This window comes from Python bivittatus, unplaced genomic scaffold (genome assembly GCF_059951505.1).
Source record: "Python bivittatus isolate LINGU-HERP-01145 unplaced genomic scaffold, Pbiv_v1 ctg000210_np1212, whole genome shotgun sequence".
Taxonomy (NCBI): Eukaryota; Metazoa; Chordata; class Lepidosauria; order Squamata; family Pythonidae; genus Python; species Python bivittatus.
In genome coordinates, this window is record NW_028277053.1 from 4224571 (window position 1) to 4247699 (window position 23129).

Genomic DNA, 23129 nt, shown 5'->3' on the forward strand with positions numbered 1-23129 from the left:
CTAAATCCAACCCGACAGGTCCTTCTAGTCCCATTCTGCTTTCCATCAAGCAGCTCGCCAGCTGCCTCTTGGACCTTTACAAGCAGAACTCAACCAGGAATGCCCTCCCCAGCGCTCCTGCTCCAATGGAGCTCTCGGAACCAAAAATATTTTCTGAGGCTTTCTGCAAGGGGTGGGCTTGCAACTACCAGAATTCACAAGGCTGGCTGGAAATTTGGGGAGGTGCAGTCTCAACCCAACCAAATAGGGAAGTTGGCCCAAAGCAGCAAATTCCCAGGAATGATATTTGCTGAAGTCTTGAAGTAGAAAGTGCGTTTGTGTGTACGTGCATGTGTGTGTGTAAGATAAAAGTGATACTAGATATCTATAGAGGACTGAATTAATTGATGGAGTGTCTATAAGCTGTCGGGCACCTTCTGTTTAAGGAGAGGAACATGGTCTTTGACCCTGCCTGTGTGGTGCCAGGTGGCAGTTGCTGCTAGAAACGGCTAGACCGGCCTTTAGCAGGGCAACTCTTCCATTATTTTCTTCTGAACTTGGCTTAGCAAACCTAGTACACAAATGGTCCTTATTTTTGGTATTCCAGACAAGAAACCATCCAACATCCTCTTTTTCTCTTCCCTGACACGTTGCGTCTTCTCCTCCCTTTCTCTGTTCCTGCTCTCTTGCGTTTGTCTAATGGGCCGCTGTCCCACCGAATTCCTGGGGACAGTCGTTACAGGTTAACCAAGACTGACCAGGGGATGCAATTCCCTTGTTCCCACTGACCCCCGCCATTGGTGGCCCAGCTCATAAAACCGGTTGTACACAAAAGTGCATAAAATGAAGATGAAGTGGCTCCTCTCGCCTTGACAAAGCCCATCGCTTCTGTTGAACTAGTGCTGCGGTGAAAGTAAATAAATAAATGGACAGCAATCACAGCCTAGTTGATGAAACTGTTCAATTAAAGCACAGACATTTACATGGTGTAATTTCCGTAAATTGCCAATGAGCCCCTTTAGACACAACCAGTGTTCAAATTGATTTCAGCATTGATTTTGGCTGAAGCTGATAAATTTCTGCTTGTTAGTTAAAGTAATTTTGCAGAAGACTTTGTACTGCAGTATTGAAGTGTTCATTTAGCTGATGGTTAAAAGAGGAGTTATTTACCGAGGGCTGCACTGTTGTTCTGAGATGGAGCAATTCCCAAATCATCTTTTACTTTTACTTTTAATTTTTAAGCTTCAGTATCCCAATCAATAGGTGACTGAAACTGATTAAAACTTATCCAACCAGCTGCCTATGGCAGTTTAATTAGAAACTGGTTGATTCTTAAATTAAACTTGTTTTGTTGCACTGTGTACTCATCCTCTGAAGATTCAGCAAAAAGTTAAGTTGTTCTTGACTTAAAGATAAACCAGGTATTTTACTAAGGAACAACAGAAGATGACCGCTAAGACAACATCAAGAAATTCGATCTGGGGCTTTCCCCTGTCCCACACAGGAGTTAGCACTGTTGATTAAATGAGGGCAATTGCAAGTTCTGTTGAACTGCACCAAATTCAGATGGAAAAACCATCATGGTGTGGCTAACGTAGCTCCTTGGCACCTTGAGGGACGTCTTTCTACAGCAGCCTCTTGTCAGGTTTCGCAAAGAAGCAGGAGTGCGTATAGTTTGCGGAGGTCACACGCTTGCTCCTCTGATAAGGAATGATCCATTTCATCCTACATCACCACCCGATGTGATTATGATTTAAAAACTCCTTGGCAAGAGCACACAATACATTGAGATCCTAGGCTAGAATCCCTCTTCCTCTTTTTCAGGTTTTCTTCTCCTCACTGCCTCCCCCCCCACCCCCCACCCCCCACCCCCCGGTATGGAGCACTCTGTCATGGTCAGGACTCTTTTATCTTTCCATCCTTTGCCTGGGTGGCTGCTCTTGAATTGTTGGAAAAGTCAATTTTAGAGGCAAACAGCCTGTGGCCAGAGGGTGCCTTCAAGTTAATAATGAATCATTTTGTGGTCATCATTCAAGCATCTGTGGTGGGATTTTGGAAAGAAGGAAGGTTGGCATAGATTGTGGCTTTGAATGAGCAGAGGCCCTATAAGGGCTGCTCTTTCCGAGCTCGGCTCACTTCTGAATTTCCTTTTTTAACAGCCAGCAAGTCAGCTAATGGGCTCGCCTATTACAGAAGGCAACAACTGTCAAAGTGCTAATTTTCTGGAAACCATCTGAACCTCTTCCTTTTCAGATGGCTGTTTCAGTACATGAAAATATTGCCATTAAAACTCCCAAACTCTGGCCATTAGCACAGAGCTAAATCTAGTCCGCCCAGAAAAGACCTGGAATGGAGTCTCGGTATGGTTTGCTGCCGGTCATCTGCAGCTGGTGACCCTCCTGTCCTTGCACAATGTGTAATGTTTAGAGAAACTGAACGTCTCATGCACGAGACCGTGATGAGCTTTTTATTCTCTTGCTTATTTGGGTCTTGGCAGAGCCATGCTCCATGTGTGTCAGATTCAGTCGTTTCTGAGTACTGAGGGCTTTCAGGGAGTAACATTTCATGGAGCCAAGACAACAGCTGCCTTGCAATAGTATGACATCCAAAACAAACGCTAGAGATGATTGGAGGCCTCTTAGCTTCCTAGAGGCCTCCAGAGCTACCAACTTCCTTCTTCTGCTTAATTCTTCGTGTTCCAAATGTTTGGACTTAAGATCCACTGATGCTCCCTGGCCCATAATTAAGAAGAATAAGCTTTAATCAGGAGAGGGAGAGGCTCCTACTTGAACACACGCACCCCATGCCTGCTTTCAAGAAGCTAATTACAAGAAGCGCCCAACGTTTACATCAGTGTTGGGGCAGGTGGAGGTAATTCTAGGTTGATAGCTTTTCTAAACCAGTGTTTCTCCACCTCAGCAACTTGAAGATATATGGACTTCAACTCCCAGAATTCCCCAGCCAGTGCTGAAGTCCACACATCTTCAAGTTGCTGAGGCTGAGAAACACTGTCCTCAACCACCAACAGTCTTGGCCTTACGTGCGGAGTTTGCAGTAAAAACAATAGAAATAAAAAAGCTTTTGCTTTCAGCAGCTTGCTTATTTCACCAATTATGTTGGTGAATATTTCATGTTGGAACTTTCCCATTAGGGCTTTGGGGGGGAAATGTGGCAGGTTTTGCTCTCGTGGAGAGAGTGTATGTGTGAATTCACGTGCACCTTTGATCACACCGTCTGTCTTTCAGTGCTCAAAATAGCTCTCTTACCAAGTCTGGGCACATGGCCTTCTCAGAAGGCCCTGCAGAGAAGCATTTGAATTTTCCAAGTGGTAACAGCTCAGAGCTACGCCAAACAGACAGTGGTCCCTCCAGGGCGCCAAATGTCTGGGGATATGGATAACAGTCAAGGTTAATAAAATATTTGACACAATTGTGCCAATGCTGTTTAAAGCTGTTCTTTGCAGGTGGATAGAAGAGGCTCAGCATAATGAACCCTGATAGGTAGCATTTGGCAAAAGAATTCTGTGCTTTTGTTTTCTTGATGGAAAGGTCTCTCCTAAGGACAGAAACGCTCTCTCCTAAGCTTGGTTATACTAGGGAAGTGATTTAGAAAATCGTATCTAAGCTGTTCTCTTACAGCTGCTTAAAATGTGTGCCCATCCGCTAAATACTTTCTGGAAACAGGAAAGCTCCCCATTTTTCTTGACTCCAGAACCAAGAGGAGGATTGAAGGGGACTGATTGGGATTCACAGGAACAATGAGTGGAAGATGCCCTTGTAATTTCAAAGAAGCGCTGCCTTCTCTGCGGGAGTGATTTATTTTATAACCTACATTCCCCCGAATGATCTTTTCACCTTTCATGGGTTTTATCATCTTGGTGTAACCAGTCTGTAGTTGTCACAAATTTTATTTTTGTAATATTAATATTGCAAGCATAGAAACCCTTCAAAAGTGTGTATCAGCAATGCAGCTCCATGTCTTTGGTTTTGCAAGGACAAGGCTCTGAAGCTCTGGGGTATAACCCTTGGCCCTATTTACTCTGCCAGGGGAAGCAGCTTGGCACATCCGCCCTCTTGTATCTGTAGGTCTTCTGCCGATACTGAAGCCAGTGCAGGAAGCGAGCGGTATAGGATTGCTCCATAAGAGCAGTCTTCTGGGAAACTCTAAATTGGGGTGGGTAGCTGAATCCTGGTAGCCCGTGCATAATTTAAATGACCAACGTCGACTTCTAGTTCTTCGGTTTGGGCTGAATGTGTTTTCCAGCAAGTTTATTGGGACAGGTAATTAGTGCAGGAGCTCCAGCTGAACTGGCAGTATTTGCTGTTAATTAAAACATTGCTAAGGTGTCCAGTTTTCTTTCAGAGTAACCAAAGTTCCCATTCAGACTCCATTAATCACTTTACAGTGAGCGTGGTAGAGAAGGTCAAAACAATGGAGATGTCATGGCGGTTAGGAATAAGCCCATTTCTTCCAGGGAGTTGTGGCTCTTGCAGGATCCAGGGGTGCTCTGTGCCCCACAGGCACACTATCTGCTTTGTGATCCCTTCCTCAATGATAATTAAATGTTAAATTGCTAGTGTCAGTGCTCTGTAAACCAAACCAGGTACTTGCTCTTTGCTGGAAATTTAACCCAAACTTCCACGGATGAATTGGCGTGCATCATAATTAAATCATCAAGTCTTTCCTTTTAATTCACTTGAAAACAAGAGACCACCCCTCCCTTTCAGAGAAGAAGGAGGGGAAAGAAAAGATCGGCTTTCTTGACAAGCTAATTAAGTTGCCAAACTGCCCAGTGCAGCACATATTAAGCTAACAGACGTTAAGCACGCTATCTCAGCGGCATGTTTTGTTATCATTCTGCTGATCTGAAAGTCAAAATGTTTTGCCGCTGTTCACCCATAGTTTATGGTTCATTTTACCTACTCTGATACAATGACTGTGCTTTCCACTGTTGGCCTCTCAGCAATCCCTTTGGGAAGGTTAATTCTTGCACTGAAATAATTTTTCGTATGGTGTATTTAGGATTTACTTACAGAGTGATAATTTTTAAATGCTTAAATTCCATTTGCAAACACAAGTAATCTTTTTTGTGCAATATTTTTTGGAGGAAGATACTTTTTAAAATTCACTAAAGGGCAGAAATCAGATGCGTAGGCCTAGAATGGGGAACACATGGCTTGGTAATAGTACTTGGGAGAAACTTTGAACGGTAGCTGATGGCAAACTGAATGGAATCAGCAGGGTAATCCAACTGCAAAAAATGTCAAATACAGTTTCAAAGTACACCAAGAGAAGCATGGTTTCTACATTGTGTGAAGTAATCGTTCCACTTTATTCTACTTTGTTCAGACCCCATCTTAAGTACTCTATCCACTTCTGGGCACCACATTTTAAGATCGATTCCTAGAACCTGAAACAGGTTTGGAGAAGAGAAACATGGATGATTAGGGGACTAGAAACTGAGTCTTATGAAGAGAGATTGAAGGAGCTAGAATGTTTAGCCTTCAGGGAGAAGAGCAGGTGTGGGAAGACGTGACAGCCCTCTTCAAATACCTGAAAGGTTGCCACACAGAAAAGGGTCGAGATCTGTTCTCTCTTGTTTCAGAGTGAAGGACATGAAATAATGGATTTAAGTTACAGGAAAACAAATTTCAGCTGAACAGTAGGAAAAAACTTACCAGCCATAAGAATAGTTTGACGTGGAACAGTGATCCAAAGGAGTGATGGCCTCCTATTCATTTGGTGTGTTCAAGCAGAAGCTGGACACGCATCTGTCTGGGACGCTTGAATTTGGATTCCTGCCCAAAGCCGGGAGTTTGACTTGAGTGCCTCAGTGGCCCCCTCCCACTCGGATTCCACAGTTGAACTCAGACCATGGGAACTTCAGCTTGGTTCTGTGGGCACTTCCTTATGTTGAGAGATATCACACCGAAGGATCACTTTTTAGACCAGTCCTCACTTTCTGTGCTTGGGTTTGCCTGATCTTTCCTGGGCGTTTGCTTTGGAAAGGCGCCAGAAACGGGAGACTCGTGGAGTTGTTAGCTGACCGTGTTGCATGGCTGATAGGCTTTATTCAGCTTGATAAGTCACACGTTGCCCAGGATTGATTTTTGTTTTGCTGTTCGGGTATGGAATGGACTGCATCCCTGAAACTGGGGCTTGTTGCATAGATCACTCTAACGCACAAGTTCAATTGCTCAAGAATGCCATTAGCGAGAAACTTTAACACGTATAACGTAAAACTTAAAATATGACTGTGATTTTTCTTGGCTTTAAACTGACTGTCGTCTTCTTTGGATGCAGAGCAAACCATGTCCCCAGTGGGAAAATACTAGCTGTAAAGGTAAGTTTGTTCACAAATCTGCTTTAAAGGATTCTCCTGCCCCAGTCTCCGTTTTCTGGTGCCTCCATCTGGCTTTATTACATGAAAGCAATTTTTGCAGTGAACACGCACCACACCAAAGGGTGCAATTTATAAGTGAGAAAATACAGAGCAGTCTGGTGGCACAACTCGGTCCTGAGAGGAATACCGGCTGGAAAGACTTCTAATCTATTGCAGAACTGACAACGATGGTTTTATATTAGCATTTTTTTTTTTTTTAAGCATACAGATTCTCTACAGGTGTTCGGGGGGGCCTTTCTCCAGTTCAGTCTTTAATTTGATCATGTGGTTATTTAACTATCTGAGGTCAGCTTCCCAGTGTATCCCGTAAGTTTGCTCACGTTTGACTGTTAAATTGTGGTTTCTTCTCTTTCCTCTTGGTTGTGTACTTTCAAAAATCCTCATAAATGCCTTAAAAAAGAAAGTGAAAGCTTTTATGTCTGCTCCAGGGCTGAGTGCTTTGGTATTCCTGATGCCTGTCTGCAGAGATCTCTAGCTTTTTTCTGAAGGAGAATGACAAATAACCTGAAGAAAGAGTTCTCTCCCAAATTCTTCTCCTCCATCTTGATGTTCTGGTAGAACAACACATTCTTCTTAAAATTGCGTTCTCTTAAGGTTCATTTTTCACCACCCCTAAACATTTTTACTGGATATTTATACCCTCATGTAGGTGAACACTCACCTTGGCACACTCAGATGCTCTAGCCTCCATGGTACAAATGGAGTTTCAGTCATCTCCCCTATCATGAGCATTTCTGTGTAGGTTCAGATACTGAAGTTGAGAGACTCATACATGTACTTCTGAAATGTCCTATCATCCTTGGGAGGGGGAAGAAAATTCCCCAAAAGAGAAAAAGAAAACCCAGTTGCAAATTATCTGGATTGGTCCCAACAAGCAATAATGTGTCTCTTATTAATCAATCAGGACTGTGAGGTTTCTAGAAAGGTAGCCAAATTCTGCGCTATAGTAACGGTGGACGGAAGTCATTGGATCGGAACACGGTCTGGCCCCCTTAGTCTCATCTGTGAATGGATGTTTTGTATCTTAACTTTGTTTTTTTTTAAATCTATGACTGTATATTCTTTAATCTTTTTTAAAAAAAAAATACAGAATTTCTTTGTAACATTCAACATTTCTTAGAAGAATTAAATCTGCTGCCAAATAATGGGATCCTGACCTCAAATATTTCCTCTGCTAGAAATCAAGGTTTAGAAAGTGATAGACCGGTTTCACTCTGAACATAGCCATTGTGTTGTTAGAGCAAAGAGGTGGCTGTAGCCATTCATAGCAACATCAGGGCCAGCAGCTTGGAAGTGAAACAGACCCAGACCTGAAAGAGCCACTGGATTATAGTGGTTAGAGCAGTCTTCTCCAGTTTTGGTGCCCTCCAGAGGCCTGAGTTTAGCTCCCAGAATTCCTAGCAATGGCCATGGTGGCTGGAGAAGTCCACACATTATGAAGTTGGTGAAGGCACTGCATTGCAGCACTGAGCTAGGACTCAAGTCATGTTCTCCTCCCACTTTCAGTCAAGAAGTTCCAGGATGGTGATCATAACCAGGCATTTTTTTCCACCCCGTTGTGGAATGATGATAGGAGTTAAATCTGCTCCATTGAGACTCTTGGAGGGAAGGTTGGAGATATACAGAAGTAACACTAGTTGTACCAGATGACAGCCAAATGATAGGTTGAAACCTGTAGTCTGTTCGAATTTAGCCCTGGGTGATTAATTTTTTTGGATTAGGGAAAAGCACAAGGGGAATTTCGTTCTGACCACACCAGGAGTATATGCCTATTATTTTTTATCCTTACTTCCTACGTCTTCAAGCCACAAGTGTAGCCCAGCAATTCCATCCACGGTAGCGGAGTGGTCAAAGCACCTTTGTTTGATTGCCAGAGGTACCAAGTCCTTTAAAATATTCCCTGGGATGTTGCAAATTATTAAATCTGGCTCTTTGATAGTGGAATGAATTGTCTCCATCTACAGACAATGGTAAAAAAAAATCCCATGTAGATTATGTTGAAAGTGTAAGAAATCAGGGTGGAGGGAACCCCAAATGTAGGTTTGTGACCAGGTCCTGGCCATCTTTTCCAAGGCCTCCATCCCCTGGTGCGGTCAACGCTTGTTAGATGCCAAGGACTTCCTGCATTGCTGAAGCACCGGCCGCCCCATCCACGTATCGCGAGCAGTGTGGCTGCGTGCCACTCTGCCGTTCCTGGGAGTTTCTTCTGCTCTTAACTAGCATTTAAATGGTCCATTTGATTAATCATTTGTATACTGACTATCGAACTCCCAAATTTCCTCTGAGTTGTACATACTGTAACAGACAATTATATTGCCACAGATTAAATAAGTGAATTAAAATGGAATTGCAGCTTAATTTGACCTGTGATTTTGCTCTCATTCCCTTTAGTGGCACACACACCATTCTGGCAAATAGATGAAGTCATCCATGACAGCCGGTGATGAATTGCCATCGCTATACTGTATATTTTAATAGCCTCTCACTAATTTAAATTGAGCACCAAGTAAATTATAATTCCGTCACTTGAGTGCTTGTATTTAACTTGACAACTCATCCTTATTTGTCCTGGAGGTGTAGCAGAGAAAATGGCTCAGGTATTTCTGGTGGGATTAACCCTTTCTCTGTGAAATCCGCCTTGAGAAATCCCTCCTCTGCGCTGCTGCTGTTATTTAACAAAAAGGATGGGCGTCGGGCTGGGCCATTTTACTTTGGAAAACAAGGCTCGTATTCCAGGCATAGCTGTTTTCCCTGGTCCCGCGCTCTCCTTCCTTCTGTTCTCTCTGATTCGCTTTCACATCCATCATTAAAGTAATAAAATGAAATAGGGATCGGAATCCAGATGCAAATCAGGAGCCGTTACCTCTTTCTCACCCCACTGAGAGTGACTAAAATCAGATGGATCGCTAGGTGTCCGGGCATCCAGGATCTGCCCGTTCAAATACCCCAACAGCATCTTCCCAAACAGATGTGTTTTTAGCAAGCCCCGGGGAATGCGGAAGAATTTGCTTCATTTTTCACGGAGGGAGCCAGGCATGCCTGACTCCACATCAGCTGAGACCATAATTTGAATTCTCTGCTCCTTTCTGCCGTCTCCTCAGTGGAGTAGTGAGTAGGGTCAGGGTGTTGAGTCTGCTCCTTTTACCACGCAAAGCGGCCAGTCCATAGAGGCTTCTTAAAGCTGCACAGTGTATAATCGGTGTGACCTACAGCAACCCCACTGCTTCTAATACAGAGGCTTTTTATACAGCCTCGGTGCAGCGTAACGTGGACCATGCAATGTGGACGTATTGTTTCAGGCAGCAGCCCCATCCCACTATTTTATATAAACCAGGGCATAGCCCTTGTAGTCTGAAAAATCAATGTACCTGTAATTTACCGCAGTTTGCAGGCTTTCTTTTTTCATTCCCTATCTTGGCTGATACTGAATTGCCTTCCGTGACATCCAGTCCGGTCAATATTCAGCGGAAGGTTTTGCAGTGGGCAAGATGGTTTTGAAGAAAGCTGAACTTCTCAAAGTTAAGAGGAAGGTTAGAGTTTAAAATGGTCTCTTTTAGAGACCATGGAGGGTTAAATTTCCATTGCTCTTTTAAGGGGCAAAATTGATACAGTTGTTCCAGCACCTTACTTTGTTTTAAGCTTTCTATCCAGGAAAAAAAATGTAAGTGAATATTGTTGGCAAATGACTATTGATTTGGAGAAATGTGTTAAATGTTTTCTTGGCAGCCTTTCTATTACAGTTACAGCTTTTATAAATAACCCTAAAGCAAATTCTTGATAGAAACCGGTTATGCTCTTTTTTCCCTGTTTAGACAGACATCAATACTGTAAAAATGTAGGTTTGGAAATCAGCTGGATGTGAGCAAGTGACTGAAAGAGTTTTCCGTTAGAAGTCAAGCTGTCAGGGACCGTGGGCTGTGCTAAATCTGCAAAACACATTTGATCCTGAAATTCCTATCCAGATTCTGAGGAATGTAGGCTCTGGCCCTGTTTTTGCCAGTCAGGGATGACATTTGGGGGAGAGAAGCATTTCCCTGGGGATTGGAGAAGTGGATTTGACCATGCAAAGAGAACCCTCAAAGCAGGTGGGATCCATTGTGACGTTTCCTAGTCTAGCAGAGACTAGATTCCAGGCCCTGGAGTTGGTGTTCCCCGGTATTAGTTGCCCTAGGATACAAATACAAACACCTACAGACATATGAGGAAAAAACATACCGGGAAGTGGAATATATCTATTGTTAGAAGTCTGGGGGCAGCCATAGGGGGGTACAAAAAGTCAGGATGGTGGCCACAAACTCACAATCGGTTGTGCTTGTTTGTGCATCTATTGCAGTACTTGTAAAAAGGCAGACTGCTTGAATTGGTTGTACCACCATCTTGATATTTTTTACCTACCTTGCAGACACCCCTGGTTAAAACTCAGTATTTTTCTGAAGTGATTGAGTTGTAGACATATATTTCCATTAGTAAAAATGTGTTGCCAAGGAGAAGTAAATTTGTTTTGGTGGCTCCCCACTAGGATACCCTGTCGTAGGATAAATCGGGTGGGTTTTGCACATGGCAGCATCTTGTCAGGGCTTGGAAGCTAAGCAGGTTTGGATCTGGTTCATACATGGATGGGAGACTGACAGGGCTACTAGGCTGGGAAATTAAAGAAACATCCCAGAAAGTGGCTATAGGGTCATGTCCACAAAGTCACCTGAGGTCAAGCTTGACTCAGAGGAGATGTGATTTTACATACCCAGAGCCAAGTTACATAGCATAACTGGCTTGGATTGGTCCCCCCTGAACAACTGTTGGTGGGGTATGGCACTGATTTAGTAGCAGTGAGGGCAAAAGTTGTGCCACCTAAAAAACATGCAAGATGATGCAGATTTGAGGTTAGACATTAAAAAAAGAAATAGTAGTGTTATTTGCTGAGTGCCATCTGATTTTCTGTAGCATTAATACTTCACTGTTTATTTCCAGGTGATCCCTTTAGATATTACACTAGAACTTCAGAAACAGATTATGTCTGAATTAGAAATTCTTTATAAGGTAATGCTTTTCTAGCACTTATTTTTCAATTCTGTATAGTGTGCAGTTTTTCCTAAAAAAAAAAAAATCAACCACCTCTTTCTTTTTTTTACAGTGCGATTCATCCTACATCATAGGATTTTATGGTGCTTTTTTTGTAGAAAACAGGATTTCTCTTTGTACTGAATTTATGGATGGTAAGTGATATGCTATAAATTTGTGAAGGACCACAACAGTTTAAAAAAAGGAATTGGCAAATCAATTAGAAGAATATTGGTTTACTATACCTTAGAAGCATGAAGTGAATCCTACAGATAGTGAAAGATTTTTCTTTTTTTAAAAAGGTATTTTAAGAATAACTAACCATTTGCAAGGCTCAATACATCAGGAAGCAAGAGTTATTTCTTGATGCTGTTTCCTTGAATAGAGTTGCACAGACTTTTATTGAAAATTTAAATGTGGCAGAAATAAATGGTGGCTTATATGTGGTTTGATATTTTCCATTTCCATGCAATCTGTATTTACTGACAAAACAGCTGTTCCTCCTCCTTATAGCCTTAGTCACCAATACGGATTTTCTTTCAAAGCAGTTCTGTTTGCTCACCCTCTGCCTGGGTGTTTCTGGCAAGCTGTTGGCTGGAATAGTAGTTTAAGGGTTGATGGGATTTTTTAATGAAAATCTTAAAGATTGCTTTGCTTTGCAGTTTCATTCAGGGTAAATTTCTTGAGCACACCAACAGAGGTACCCCACCAATTGGTTGAGCAGCAAGCTATGTGCCCAGGTATCTCTGGCTGTGCCCCACAGACTGCAGGGATGTTCCCTGAGCCTCTTCATCTAGGTCAGGGTTCCTCAACCTTGGCAACTTTAAGACAAGGGGAATTCTGGGAGTTGAAGTCCACCCGTCTTAAAGTTGCCAAGGTTGAGGAACCCTGATCTAGGTGACCCTTTTTACAGAAGAGTAGTTGACTGACATTTAACTTTAACCAAGCATATTTTGTTCTCCCCTGCAGGGGGCTCTTTAGATGTCTACAGAAAAATTCCAGAACACGTATTGGGAAGAATAGCTGTAGCTGTGAGTACTTTGTGTGGGGTGTATCAGTTCCTGAAACATTTAATAAATGTGGAATTGCTTAATCACAAATGATGTGTGTAGAGGCAATAAAAGCACTTGGGGGACAAGGAAGAAAAATAAGAAAAATGGGGGAAATTAGAAACAGAAACTCTTGTAATACCTAGAAAGCAAACAGATTGATTACAGCATGCCTATTTCTGGGTTAGGGTCCACTTGAATAAATGCATATAATGAATGCATTTTAGTTCAGAGAAGCGTACACTATAATCATCTTCAAGATGCCACAGGACTCTGTGTTTCAGGGTAAATGTGTCTGTGAAAAGAGAGCAAAGCGCTCTGATTCTGCTTCGTGAGCCTTTGCACCACGCCACAGGGTGCTCTTAAGCTGAAATGACCAAATTGCAGAGAACGTGCCCTAATTTTTGAAAGCTGAGCCAAGGCCCAGTCGATGTTTGAGAAGGACGTTGCTGCACAATGGCTAAATCTGAAGCAGGCTTTGATAATTTAAGTGGTTTAAAGCATAACAAAGTTATTCTATAATGTACTATTTAATTAAATTCCTGTTTTCCACACTCATTATACATCAAGCTGACAACTGAAACCCTTTAATCTAACGCAGACAGCTATTTAGGGTTCTTTCATTGTAATTCACAGCTCGGCTTCGTCCTTTCCACTTCAGCTGCATGCGCAAAGAGCATCTTTTCATCAGCGCAGTCCCTCTGGAACATTTCCAAAAGGGTTTACTTTTTAGCCCAATGTGGTTCCTTCTGGTATGGGAGAGGCTGGGGATTTTCATTTGGACTGTTTCAGTGAGACAAAAAGTGTTTCTTTTTCCTGTTGGGATAATTTGCAAGTTACTAAATAATCACGTCGGTAACTTTCATTATCATAAAAAGGCTTTCTACATCTACATCTGGTGTGCACCCTGACAGGATGCTATTTCAGGTGGCATCTTTCAAATGTTTTATGGGGAAAGAATTCCTAGTGTGCTGAAGGCCATGCAATGAATTGGCACGCTCTTTGAAAAATGGACTTCTCACACATTTAAATCTTAAAACATCAACTCAGAGTAAGGGCACAGGAAACAACCAGGGTTATCTGATGCCAGGATAGAAACACCAACCAGTTCCTTATTTTTGAGACAGAGGCAGGGTGGGACAATTTAATCCTACCCTCCGTCCTATCTGTGAACAGCATATTGGTGGGAGATGTTGGCAAACAGACCAGGGAAGAGAATGCTAAGAGAATCCAAGAATTCTAAACTATATCTAGTTTAGTTTTATTTTAATCCCAGACCCTTGCAGTCATCTTACCACTAGATTATGAAATCTGAGTGCAAGTCTTGCTATGCCACCTCTTGGATTTCTTTCTTTGTATATTTGCTACAACCAGGGAAGGCAGCCAGGGAAGGACCAGCACCAAGCATGTTCCACCAGTATCTTGGCTAAGTTAAAGTTGGCTTGGGTTTTGCTTGCAATTTTACCCATTTATATTTTCCTTTCTGTTCTTGATGTAGTGACATCTTGCACTATATTTGAAGTGTTAATGTTGATTGTAGGTTCTTCCTCCCCTCCCCCTTGAAAGATGTGCACTTAAACTGCCAAGAAAATGAGTGATTGATGGCAGGTAAAACAACTGTTTGTGTCAAGGCTCTGTCAAGTCATTGTTATCAAACCTACTTTACTGAGTCCCTGCAATACATTCTGGAGTATCCAGTGAAAAGCTATTCTCTGCTGGCATCTCTTTAACAACTGAATGCTTAATACTTTGTGTCTGAGTTCCAGATTGGAAAATGTCCTTTTGTTTAGTGTAAATGAATAGTGAGATGTCTGATCAGTGCATAAGAGGCTACGGGAGATCTTTGGACCTGTACTTATAAAACATTCTTAAACACTGAAATGAAAATCACTCTGTTGTTCGGTTAACAATGTGCTTTTTATAGCCACTCATTCAACAGATGCATCTTACCACTAAAGCAGTTTATGAACTCTTACATGTGGGGTTTTTGTTCTCTACATCTATAGCAGTCTTATATTTAATGTTAAAAATCCATCATTTCAAACCCACGCAAATTGGGTTGCCGTTTGTAATAAAAAGAAAACTATACTTCCATCTGGTATGTGAGCTCAGCTCCCTAACATGTTGCTACAGTACATATGCAGTGAAAAACAAAAGCGCTTAGTTATCTCTTTGTTATGTGATATTACTATTTCCCCCAATACATTCTATTTCTCTCTCTCTCTCTCTCTCTCTCTCTCTCATAATAAAATATTTGCAAACTCAGTCTGAAAACATAAGACTAGTTGCTTTCCATCATAAGGTCTATATGTATGATCATTTTTTAATTAAGTGAAGATATATTCCCACCCCTTAGTTTATTTCAAGACATAAACATGGGTGATTTCTGGATTCCAAGAGGGAAAAAGAGCAAAAGCTTCTCTGACTCAAGTTCAACTCCCGTTGAACTTCATGGACACATCCATGGAGTTTTTTAGGCCATGCTACGGAAGAGGTTTCTCTCACCTTCTTCCAAACTTTTTGACTTCCCAGTCTAGCCTACAGCCTGGAGAGACTTACCTAAATCAGGGCAATGAATGGAAAGGATCCTACAGAGTTAATTGGGGAAAGCAGAGTTACTCTCTCTTGAGTCATGACCCAGCCAAGTCAATGGGAATGAAATAGTGAGACTGTCACCGTTTTATTTACTTTCTTTCATAATTTTTGCGTCAGTAAATAGATTTCAGTCCTAGCTCCTGAAAATAAAAATACACATCTCCATGTTATAGTTTATATTAAATATATTCAACCATTTCTTTCTCTTCCTGATTTGTAGGTTGTTAAAGGCCTTACTTATTTATGGAGCTTAAAAATTTTACATAGAGGTGAGTTGTACATTTGTTATTTCATTTTTTTCAACTAAATGTCATGATTCAGGCTAATTTCAGGAGAGAAGTCTTGAGAACTTAAAAGATTAACCAGAATTTAAGGCAACAGACTCTTCGACTCAGTGTTTACACATAGACTGGGTTGGGATTAAAAAACTAAGGTTTCAAGATAGCACTTTTGTGAGATTTCACTTTTTTCATGTATTTGGAATATTCAATACTGCAATTATGGCCCATGAAATAATAAGATGAGTTTGCTTTTGTCACCTGGCATCTTCCTGGAGCTTCTCTGATTCAGAGCTTCTTCTCTGGAGCTGGATTGTTTCCTTATCTTGCCAGACCTCTTTCCGGGGGTGACCTTTTGTCAGAGTCCCCAGTTGCTTTGTATATCTGGTCCAATGGTCTGGTATATGAATGAATGGATCTTTTTTCTTAAGGGTTGTGTTCTTGTTGTTGTTTTGTTGTTACTGTTGTTACTGTGTTATGCTGAGGGAACACATACTTCTTCCATTAGCTGATGAAACATGTAGATTTTGGTACCATGGAAGTAAAAAATGTTCAGTGTAGAACATTCTCCCAGGGAGCGTAGAACAATGTAGAACATTTTCCCAAGAAGAGAGAACCATCTAATTTGTGCAAGAGATTATATGTGCATTGCACTTGTAGCTAACCTCTCTAGAAAAAGCAGACAGACCAGGACAGCAGTCTCGACCCTACTGGGGAAGAAAAAAATCATTGTGTTGCTGCTTGTGATGAGCTCTTGGTAATCTGCATTCCTCATGGGGGATTGTATGGCACAGGTACCTTGAACTCTGGAATTCTGTACTCTGCTGGCAGGGTGTGCAAAATATCTCATTTTGAATTGTTTCAAATGCAAAACCTCAGGGGGATGCCACTGCTTTTCAGCTCCAAACACTTCCAGACTGCTCAAGGCAGGATGGTTGCAAAGTTTCACACTTGAAACGGTCCAAGATGAAAAATTTTGCGTGCCCCTCCTTATGCATACAAGATGAAGAGAGTCTAGTTTTTAAAGATTATTTTGAGGAGAATAGAATAAATAAATAAAGCAGTGGATATGTTTTTGTAATTGATGGCTTGAACGTTGACAGTTCAAGTAATGGCAAGGAAAGAGCACCCATGTTACATTTATCTCATTGTCTGGTAAAAATAGCACAGAAGGAGGTAAAATAAAAAGGCAACTTTCCTTCCTTAATAAAGCTTCTTTTATCCATTTGTTAGATTTATATTCCACATTTCCTCCAAGAGCTCAAGGTGGCATACCTAATATTCCCACCTTGTCTGTACATTTTCGTCTGATCTTTAAAAAATCTCGATTGTGACATCTTTCCTGATCTTCCTTGATGTTGAAAATCTGAATTCAGTGATCGTATGCATTTCTTGCTACCCACATTTTCACCCTTTGCCTTTGCTTGTTCTGAAAGCTCTTTGGGTCTTTTCCTCTTTCAAATGTTGGGAACATTTTCCCCCATAGCCGTTGTCATTATATCACTTATCTCATTGCTCTCTGTATAAGATAAGCAGATTGAACTGTCCCTTTCATCGATCCCATTCAGACGGTATGTTCTCAAGTCATATTTCATTGACATATCTACTCTCTTTAATTTTTAAATTTAATTGTTTGATTTGGCACCAACAATTCAAGGTCTGTTCCACAATCTCGTTTGATAATATTTTGGATGACTGGATTGTACTTCTGTTTCCTGTTCTGTTGTATGTTCTATTCTGATGTCATCCTTCTGGTCATATCCATCTATGGAGTCTCTGTTTATAGTGTTTGAAGCAGGTGTTCGCAGCAATAAAGAATTCTCTTTGCAAAACTATTAACCCACTTCCCATATTATTGTGTTTACCGAATTGAATTCTCCCTATAATTGCAGGTTTCTTCATTTCTCCAGTTTATGCATTCCAGTTACCCATTAGTAGAATTACGTCCCTTCCTGATGTTGCATCTAACACCTCTTATAATTAGCCATAGAATTTCTCAATGTCTTCCTTCATTTTGTAGGTGCACAGATTTGTATAACATTGATGTTTACTTGATAACCACTAATTCTGACAAATATGTTCCTGCTGTTTATTGGATTATAGATGAACACATATTTGGCGATGCCCTTTTTCAGTGTCATTGCTGCTTCATGCCTTTTTATGGACTCATGCCCTGAATAGTATATCTTGTAGTCATCTGACTTTAAATGGCCCATTCCAGTCCATTTATTCCTAAGATACCCAATTTGGTACATTTCATTTCCACTATGACCATTTCAAGCTTTCCAGGGTTCATGCTTCTGTGATTCCACATTCCAACTGTATGTGTCCTTGTAAAATAAGGAATTCCTTCTTCAGTCCAGGCACCATCAGTGACCAGACTTCCTTGCAGCTTTGGCTGGAGCACATCATCACCTCCAGATCTATTCACAAAAGTTGTGCATTCTTCTCTGGTAATTAGAGGAGTGTCTTTTGATCTGTATCCATATCATTTAAATGTTATAGCCATGTTTTTTCATTGTCACCTTCTGGGTTTCCTTTGGAGATTCTTATTCTAGGTGAGTTGATGTCCTTCCTGCCTGCAGAACCCTACCTATCCTCCCCTTCTTAATGGACTGCTCTTGCCTTCTGCCCCTTCTTTTGACCTTCTGTCAGCCCTCCAGGGTAGACCAAGCTTGGAAACCAAAGACACGCAAGCTACTACTACTTTTATAATAAGTTTATAATAAGATAATCTTGCAAGTCTGAATGTGCTTCCCCTCTCCCTCCCTTTATCTTTGTGAGACCTAGGGAGGGTCGCATCTGAGCCACTTTCTCAAATTACTTTTCTGCCCCAGACTCAGATTTCTTTTATCTGACCATTGTCTTGGTTGCAGCTCTTCCTCCTGCTTTTCAGAATTATTCCTTCTGCCCATTATATCTTCTCATCAAGTGTGTGACCCTATAAGGAGCTCCCATTCCCACCGACATGGCATTCAGGGCTATTGGAGCTATTGAGACCTCCCACCACATCAGTATTAAATGAAATACTTTAAAATATATTTAAAATAATATTATATAAAAATGCCAAAAGTAATGTAATGTGATTACCAAAAGACTCAACAAAAATAGTTGTTGCTTTATCATTGGTAGATGTCCTAGATAGCAGATTCAATTCAATTTCTAATAAAAAAGAAATAAAATAATATATACTGGTCCCCCCTAAATTAACTTTCCCATAGTTTATAACAACCTAAATGACAATTTCAGTAAGTTTATTACAATTCACATAAAGAGTGAAAGAAAAGCATTCTATCTGAATATTAGTTGAGTTTGTAGTATCATGTAAAAATGGAATATTAAAGATAAACTTTTCCAATAATCATTCAAGGATTAAGTTCTTATGTGCTTGGTCATAGATTTGTGGCAAAGCCAGCTGTGTGCAGTGTTTTTTTGGTGATTGGGAATAATACTAAACACACACAGTTATTCCTAATCAGCAAGTGCTGAATATATATATTCCCTGATCCTGATAGTCCCTCCAGCAAAACCCTGAAATTGATTTTTGAATTTGTGATCGTTTATTTGGCATGTTCTGTCATCTATGAACCACTTTTGAAGTTGTGTTCTTTGTACAGTATTTAAAGAGACAGATGTAAATGGATCTAGTTGCCAAATTAAAGCCCAAGTCTTCATTTTCATTTTTATTTGCATTTGCAATTCAGCTCCCAGATTCCCATAAAAGAATCCTGGCTGACCATGTCTGTTTCCAGCAAGTTTTTTTCCCCGTTTTCTTTTGTTATTTATTTTATTCCTTCACAATTAACAAAACAATCTTTAATCTTAAAAAAAAATTAGAAAAGAGACACTCCCAAACAAACTACAAATACAAATTAAGAAAGAAAAAAAATCTACCTTATATTTTATAGTTATCAATAATCACTGGTTTGTTAATGAATTCACTACTATGATGTGAACATTACAAAATATTATTGTGAAATATCACAAAATCTCTGTCATAGTAACACATAATACTACCTCATTTGATTAGTAGAAAATATTGCCTTTTCCAGAATAAGCAGATCACACATTTCCAGCAACCATTCCTTGACATCTGAAATAATACCACATATCCCTGTTTCTAGCAGTAAACTATACATTTTAGATATTATGCCAAAAGTTCCTGGTCTGCCTGTTTTATTAATTTTTCAAATTTTGTGAAAAGAGATTAAAAACAGGTTCAGACTTGACCAAAGGAAGTACTGTTTCATAAAGTGTAGACTAATCTGTGGGATTCTCTGCAGCAGGATGTTGGGATGAACTCTAGCTTAGATGGGTTGATCAATGGCTTGGACAACTCAAGATCTTCTCCCTCACATAAACTTCAGATGGTGGAAATAGACAAGATGAGGAGGCCATACTGGTTTTTGTTGTTGTTGTTGTTTTTGTTTTTGCTTTGTGATTTTTCCACTGAAGGAATTTATGATTAGAACCAGAATGACAGGCTAGGCTGGCCTTGGAATGCAAGCACTGGGACCCCAGGATGTCCACCTGGGCCACTCTTGACATCCTCTGGGTTCCAAGCCCCATTTTGTTATGTAAAAGTGCTGATAAAATGCTCTCAAATGTCAAACATGCCCATTGGAGGACCCTTGATGTAAATCTTCATTTGCTTTCTTCAGTCTGAGAACAAATTAATTCCTCCCTTCTGGAATTCTCTCTCTTTCAGTGGCCAATCCTTTTTTAATATTTGCATAACATTGAGATGAATTCATGTCTGGCTTTGCTTACTTTTTTCTCTGTCCTTCCATATCACATATCTGTCTCAAGGCTGGAGGCCAGACGGTGATATATTCAGTCTTAAGCACAGCACCCAAACCCTATAAGCACGTGATAATCCAATAAGAGTCAGCTGTATTTGCTATAAATCAATGCTGTCTGGATTTCTCCTGCCTTTGTTGCTTTTTCCAACACAGACGTGAAGCCTTCCAATATGTTGGTCAACACGAGAGGCCAGGTCAAGTTATGTGACTTTGGAGTCAGCACCCAGGTATGTCCATGTGTTCCTTGGTTGTCCTACCCTCTTAACTCTGCTTTCCAAACTGGTCATGAGACAAATGGAGTCCCCTCCACAAGCTTCCTCTGCTGGGAACATACAATTCATCCTTTTAATCTCCTGGTGACTTTTCTTCATCAGAATATGATTGTTCATTGTTTAATGACAGTAAAAACTGCTGATATTGTAATTACTACTTACCAATAGCAATCTTCATTGATATGCAGCTTGGCGCTGAAAGCGCTTGGGCCAAACAAAAGGAAGGGCAGAACGAGAGGAGTGTCTGGGGAGACTGACTGGCCCATAGTAAAAATTAATATTGGGAGCAACAATGGTGGTGGGCTTTAACAATGTGCAGCACAAATTTTAATTAATTTCCATTTGGGGCTTCCCTTGAGAACCTTGTGTGAGACTGACCCTCAAGCTCGCTGCGATGTTGAATTGAATTGCAGCCACCTTTCCTCCCAGCCAAACATGAGGACCAAAGAGAAGGTCACGGCTGCATTATATGTTGTCAAAATCTGTTGTCCCTCCAGCATATTTAGTGTTCATTCCAGCCGGATAATCAAGGTGGCTTTATTCACATCTTGGGCCCAGCTGACAGTGGAAGGAGGAGGAGGAGGAGAACTGTTTGAATGTGCTGGATTCCCTCCCCCCCCTTTCCAATAGGCATATCCAGCTGCTTGGTAGGATACTAAATACTCTAAGCATCCTTCTTCAGATTTTACAGTTGCCTTTGGTATCTGCCATAAATTGAAATATTGTGGCTATTTTAAATTAGGACTCTCATTTGAAAGGGGGGGCATTTTTAATGCCTTTGCTGGCAAATTTGTCCACTCCCTACTTTACATAATTTTTTCTGATTTATATGTAGGATGATTATAGGTTAAATGAGGAATAATTACCTGTTTTATTTATGCTTTCTATGGCTCTAACAAGCTGTTTTGTCTTGATAGCTGGTGAATTCCATAGCAAAGACCTACGTTGGGACAAATGCATATATGGCAGTAAGTAAATGTGTGAAGATGCTTTGGTTTAAACTAAAAACTTGTGATGGGCCCTTCAGTTTTGTCTTCTGGTTAGTTTATCTACTAGTTCTTCTACTGCCAAGTAAGGAGGATCCATACATAAAACATACATGAAAATAACAAAATGGCGTGGAAATTTATGATTAAGATCTTGGACTTGGACCCGAAAAATCAAGGGCAGCTTCCTTTCAGCCCTGGAGCTCCCTGGGTAGACTTTGATGCAGCCTGTCTCTCTTAGCCCAACATATTCTTGGGGGATAAAACAAGAGGAGACATCCCCCATGTGTCTACTTTGAACCCTTGGAGAAAAGGGGGGGTGGATGGATGGATGGATGGATGGATGGATGGATGGGTGGGTGGGTGGGTGGGTGGGTGGATGGATGGATGGATGGATGGATGGATGGATGGATGGATGGATAGATAGATAGATAGATAGATAGATAGATAGATAGATAGATAGTTGAAAAAGAAGTAAAAATGTCTGTATATCTACTATGACAAGGGCAGCAGCTCCCCCCATTCACCTGTAAAATAAATAAATAAAAATAAATTTTAAAAACTGCCCAGCCCTTCTGCTGCATTGGTTGTATGTATGCCTGGAAAAACATGAAGCACCAAAGTCAGGGATGCCCAAGGTTTTTGATCCATAAAGACATTCTTGGGAAGGTTCCTTGTTGTAGCATGAATCCTTAGTCTAGCTAAGGGGCCTAAGAAAACTGCTTCCATCTCTGAAAGGCATCTTAATAATGCTGGAAAGTTTTATACTCTGTATCTTTATATGGCCTAATGGCTTTGTTGTTGTTTAGTCGTTAAGTCGTGTCCGACTCTTCGTGACCCCATGAACCATATTGCGCCAGGCCTTCCTGTCCTTCACTGCCTCCCGGAGTTTGCTCAGTTTCATGCTCATTGCTTCAGTGATGCTATCTAACCATCTCATCCTCTGCCGTCCTCTTCTCCTTTTGCCTTCAATCTTTCCCAGCATCAGGGTCTTTTCCAAGGAGTCCTCTCTTCGCATTAGGTGACCAAAATATCTGAGCTTGAGCTTCATTATCGATCCTTCCAATGAGCAATCAGGGTTGATTTCCTTTAAGATTGACTGGTTTGACCTCCTAGCAGTCCAGGGGACTCTCAAGAGTCTTCTCCAGCACCACAGTTCAAAGGCATCAATTCTTCGGCGCTCGGCCTTTTTTATGGTCCAGCTCTCACAGCCATACATTACTACTGGAAAAACCATAGCTTTGACTATGCGGATCTTTGTCGGCAAGGTGACGTCTCTGCTTTTTAATATGCTATCTAGGCTTGCCATAGCTTTCCTCCCAAGGAGCAAGCGTCTTTTAATTTCATGGCTGCAGTCTCCGTCTGCGGTGATCTTGGAGCCCAAATAAATGAAGTCTGTTACTGCTTCCATTTCTACTCCTTCTATTTGCCAGGAATTGATGGGTCCAGATGCCATGATCTTAGTTTTTTTAATGTTGAGTTTCAAGCCAGCTTTTGCACTCTCCTCTTTCACCCTCATCAAGAGGCTCTTTAGTTCTTCTTCACTTTCTGCCATTAGGGTGGTATCATCCGCATATCTGAGGTTGTTGATGATTCTCCCTGCAATCTTAATTCCGGCTTGTGATTCTTCCAGCCTGGCATTTCTCATTATGTACTCTGCATATAGGTTAAATAAGCAGGGTGACAGTATACAGCCTTGTCGTACAC

The 23129-nt window shown here is 41.1% G+C and overlaps 1 protein-coding gene across 4 annotated transcripts in view; it reads left to right on the plus strand.

The window, feature by feature from the left end:
• Positions 1–23129, plus strand: part of MAP2K5 (mitogen-activated protein kinase kinase 5) — a 135749-nt gene that overhangs the window by 36806 nt on the left and 75814 nt on the right. For all 4 annotated transcript variants that reach the window (XR_015795874.1, XR_015795875.1, XM_088139233.1 and 1 more), the window contains exons 9-15: positions 6283–6322; positions 11351–11419; positions 11514–11595; positions 12410–12471; positions 15305–15353; positions 20318–20391; positions 21354–21404. Coding sequence is in view for 2 of the 4 variants with exons in the window: in XM_088139233.1 (XP_087995359.1) it covers positions 6283–6322; positions 11351–11419; positions 11514–11595; positions 12410–12471; positions 15305–15353; positions 20318–20391; positions 21354–21404 (427 nt within the window). In the remaining 2 variants the exon portion in view is untranslated. The remainder of the gene's footprint in view (positions 1–6282; positions 6323–11350; positions 11420–11513; positions 11596–12409; positions 12472–15304; positions 15354–20317; positions 20392–21353; positions 21405–23129) is intronic.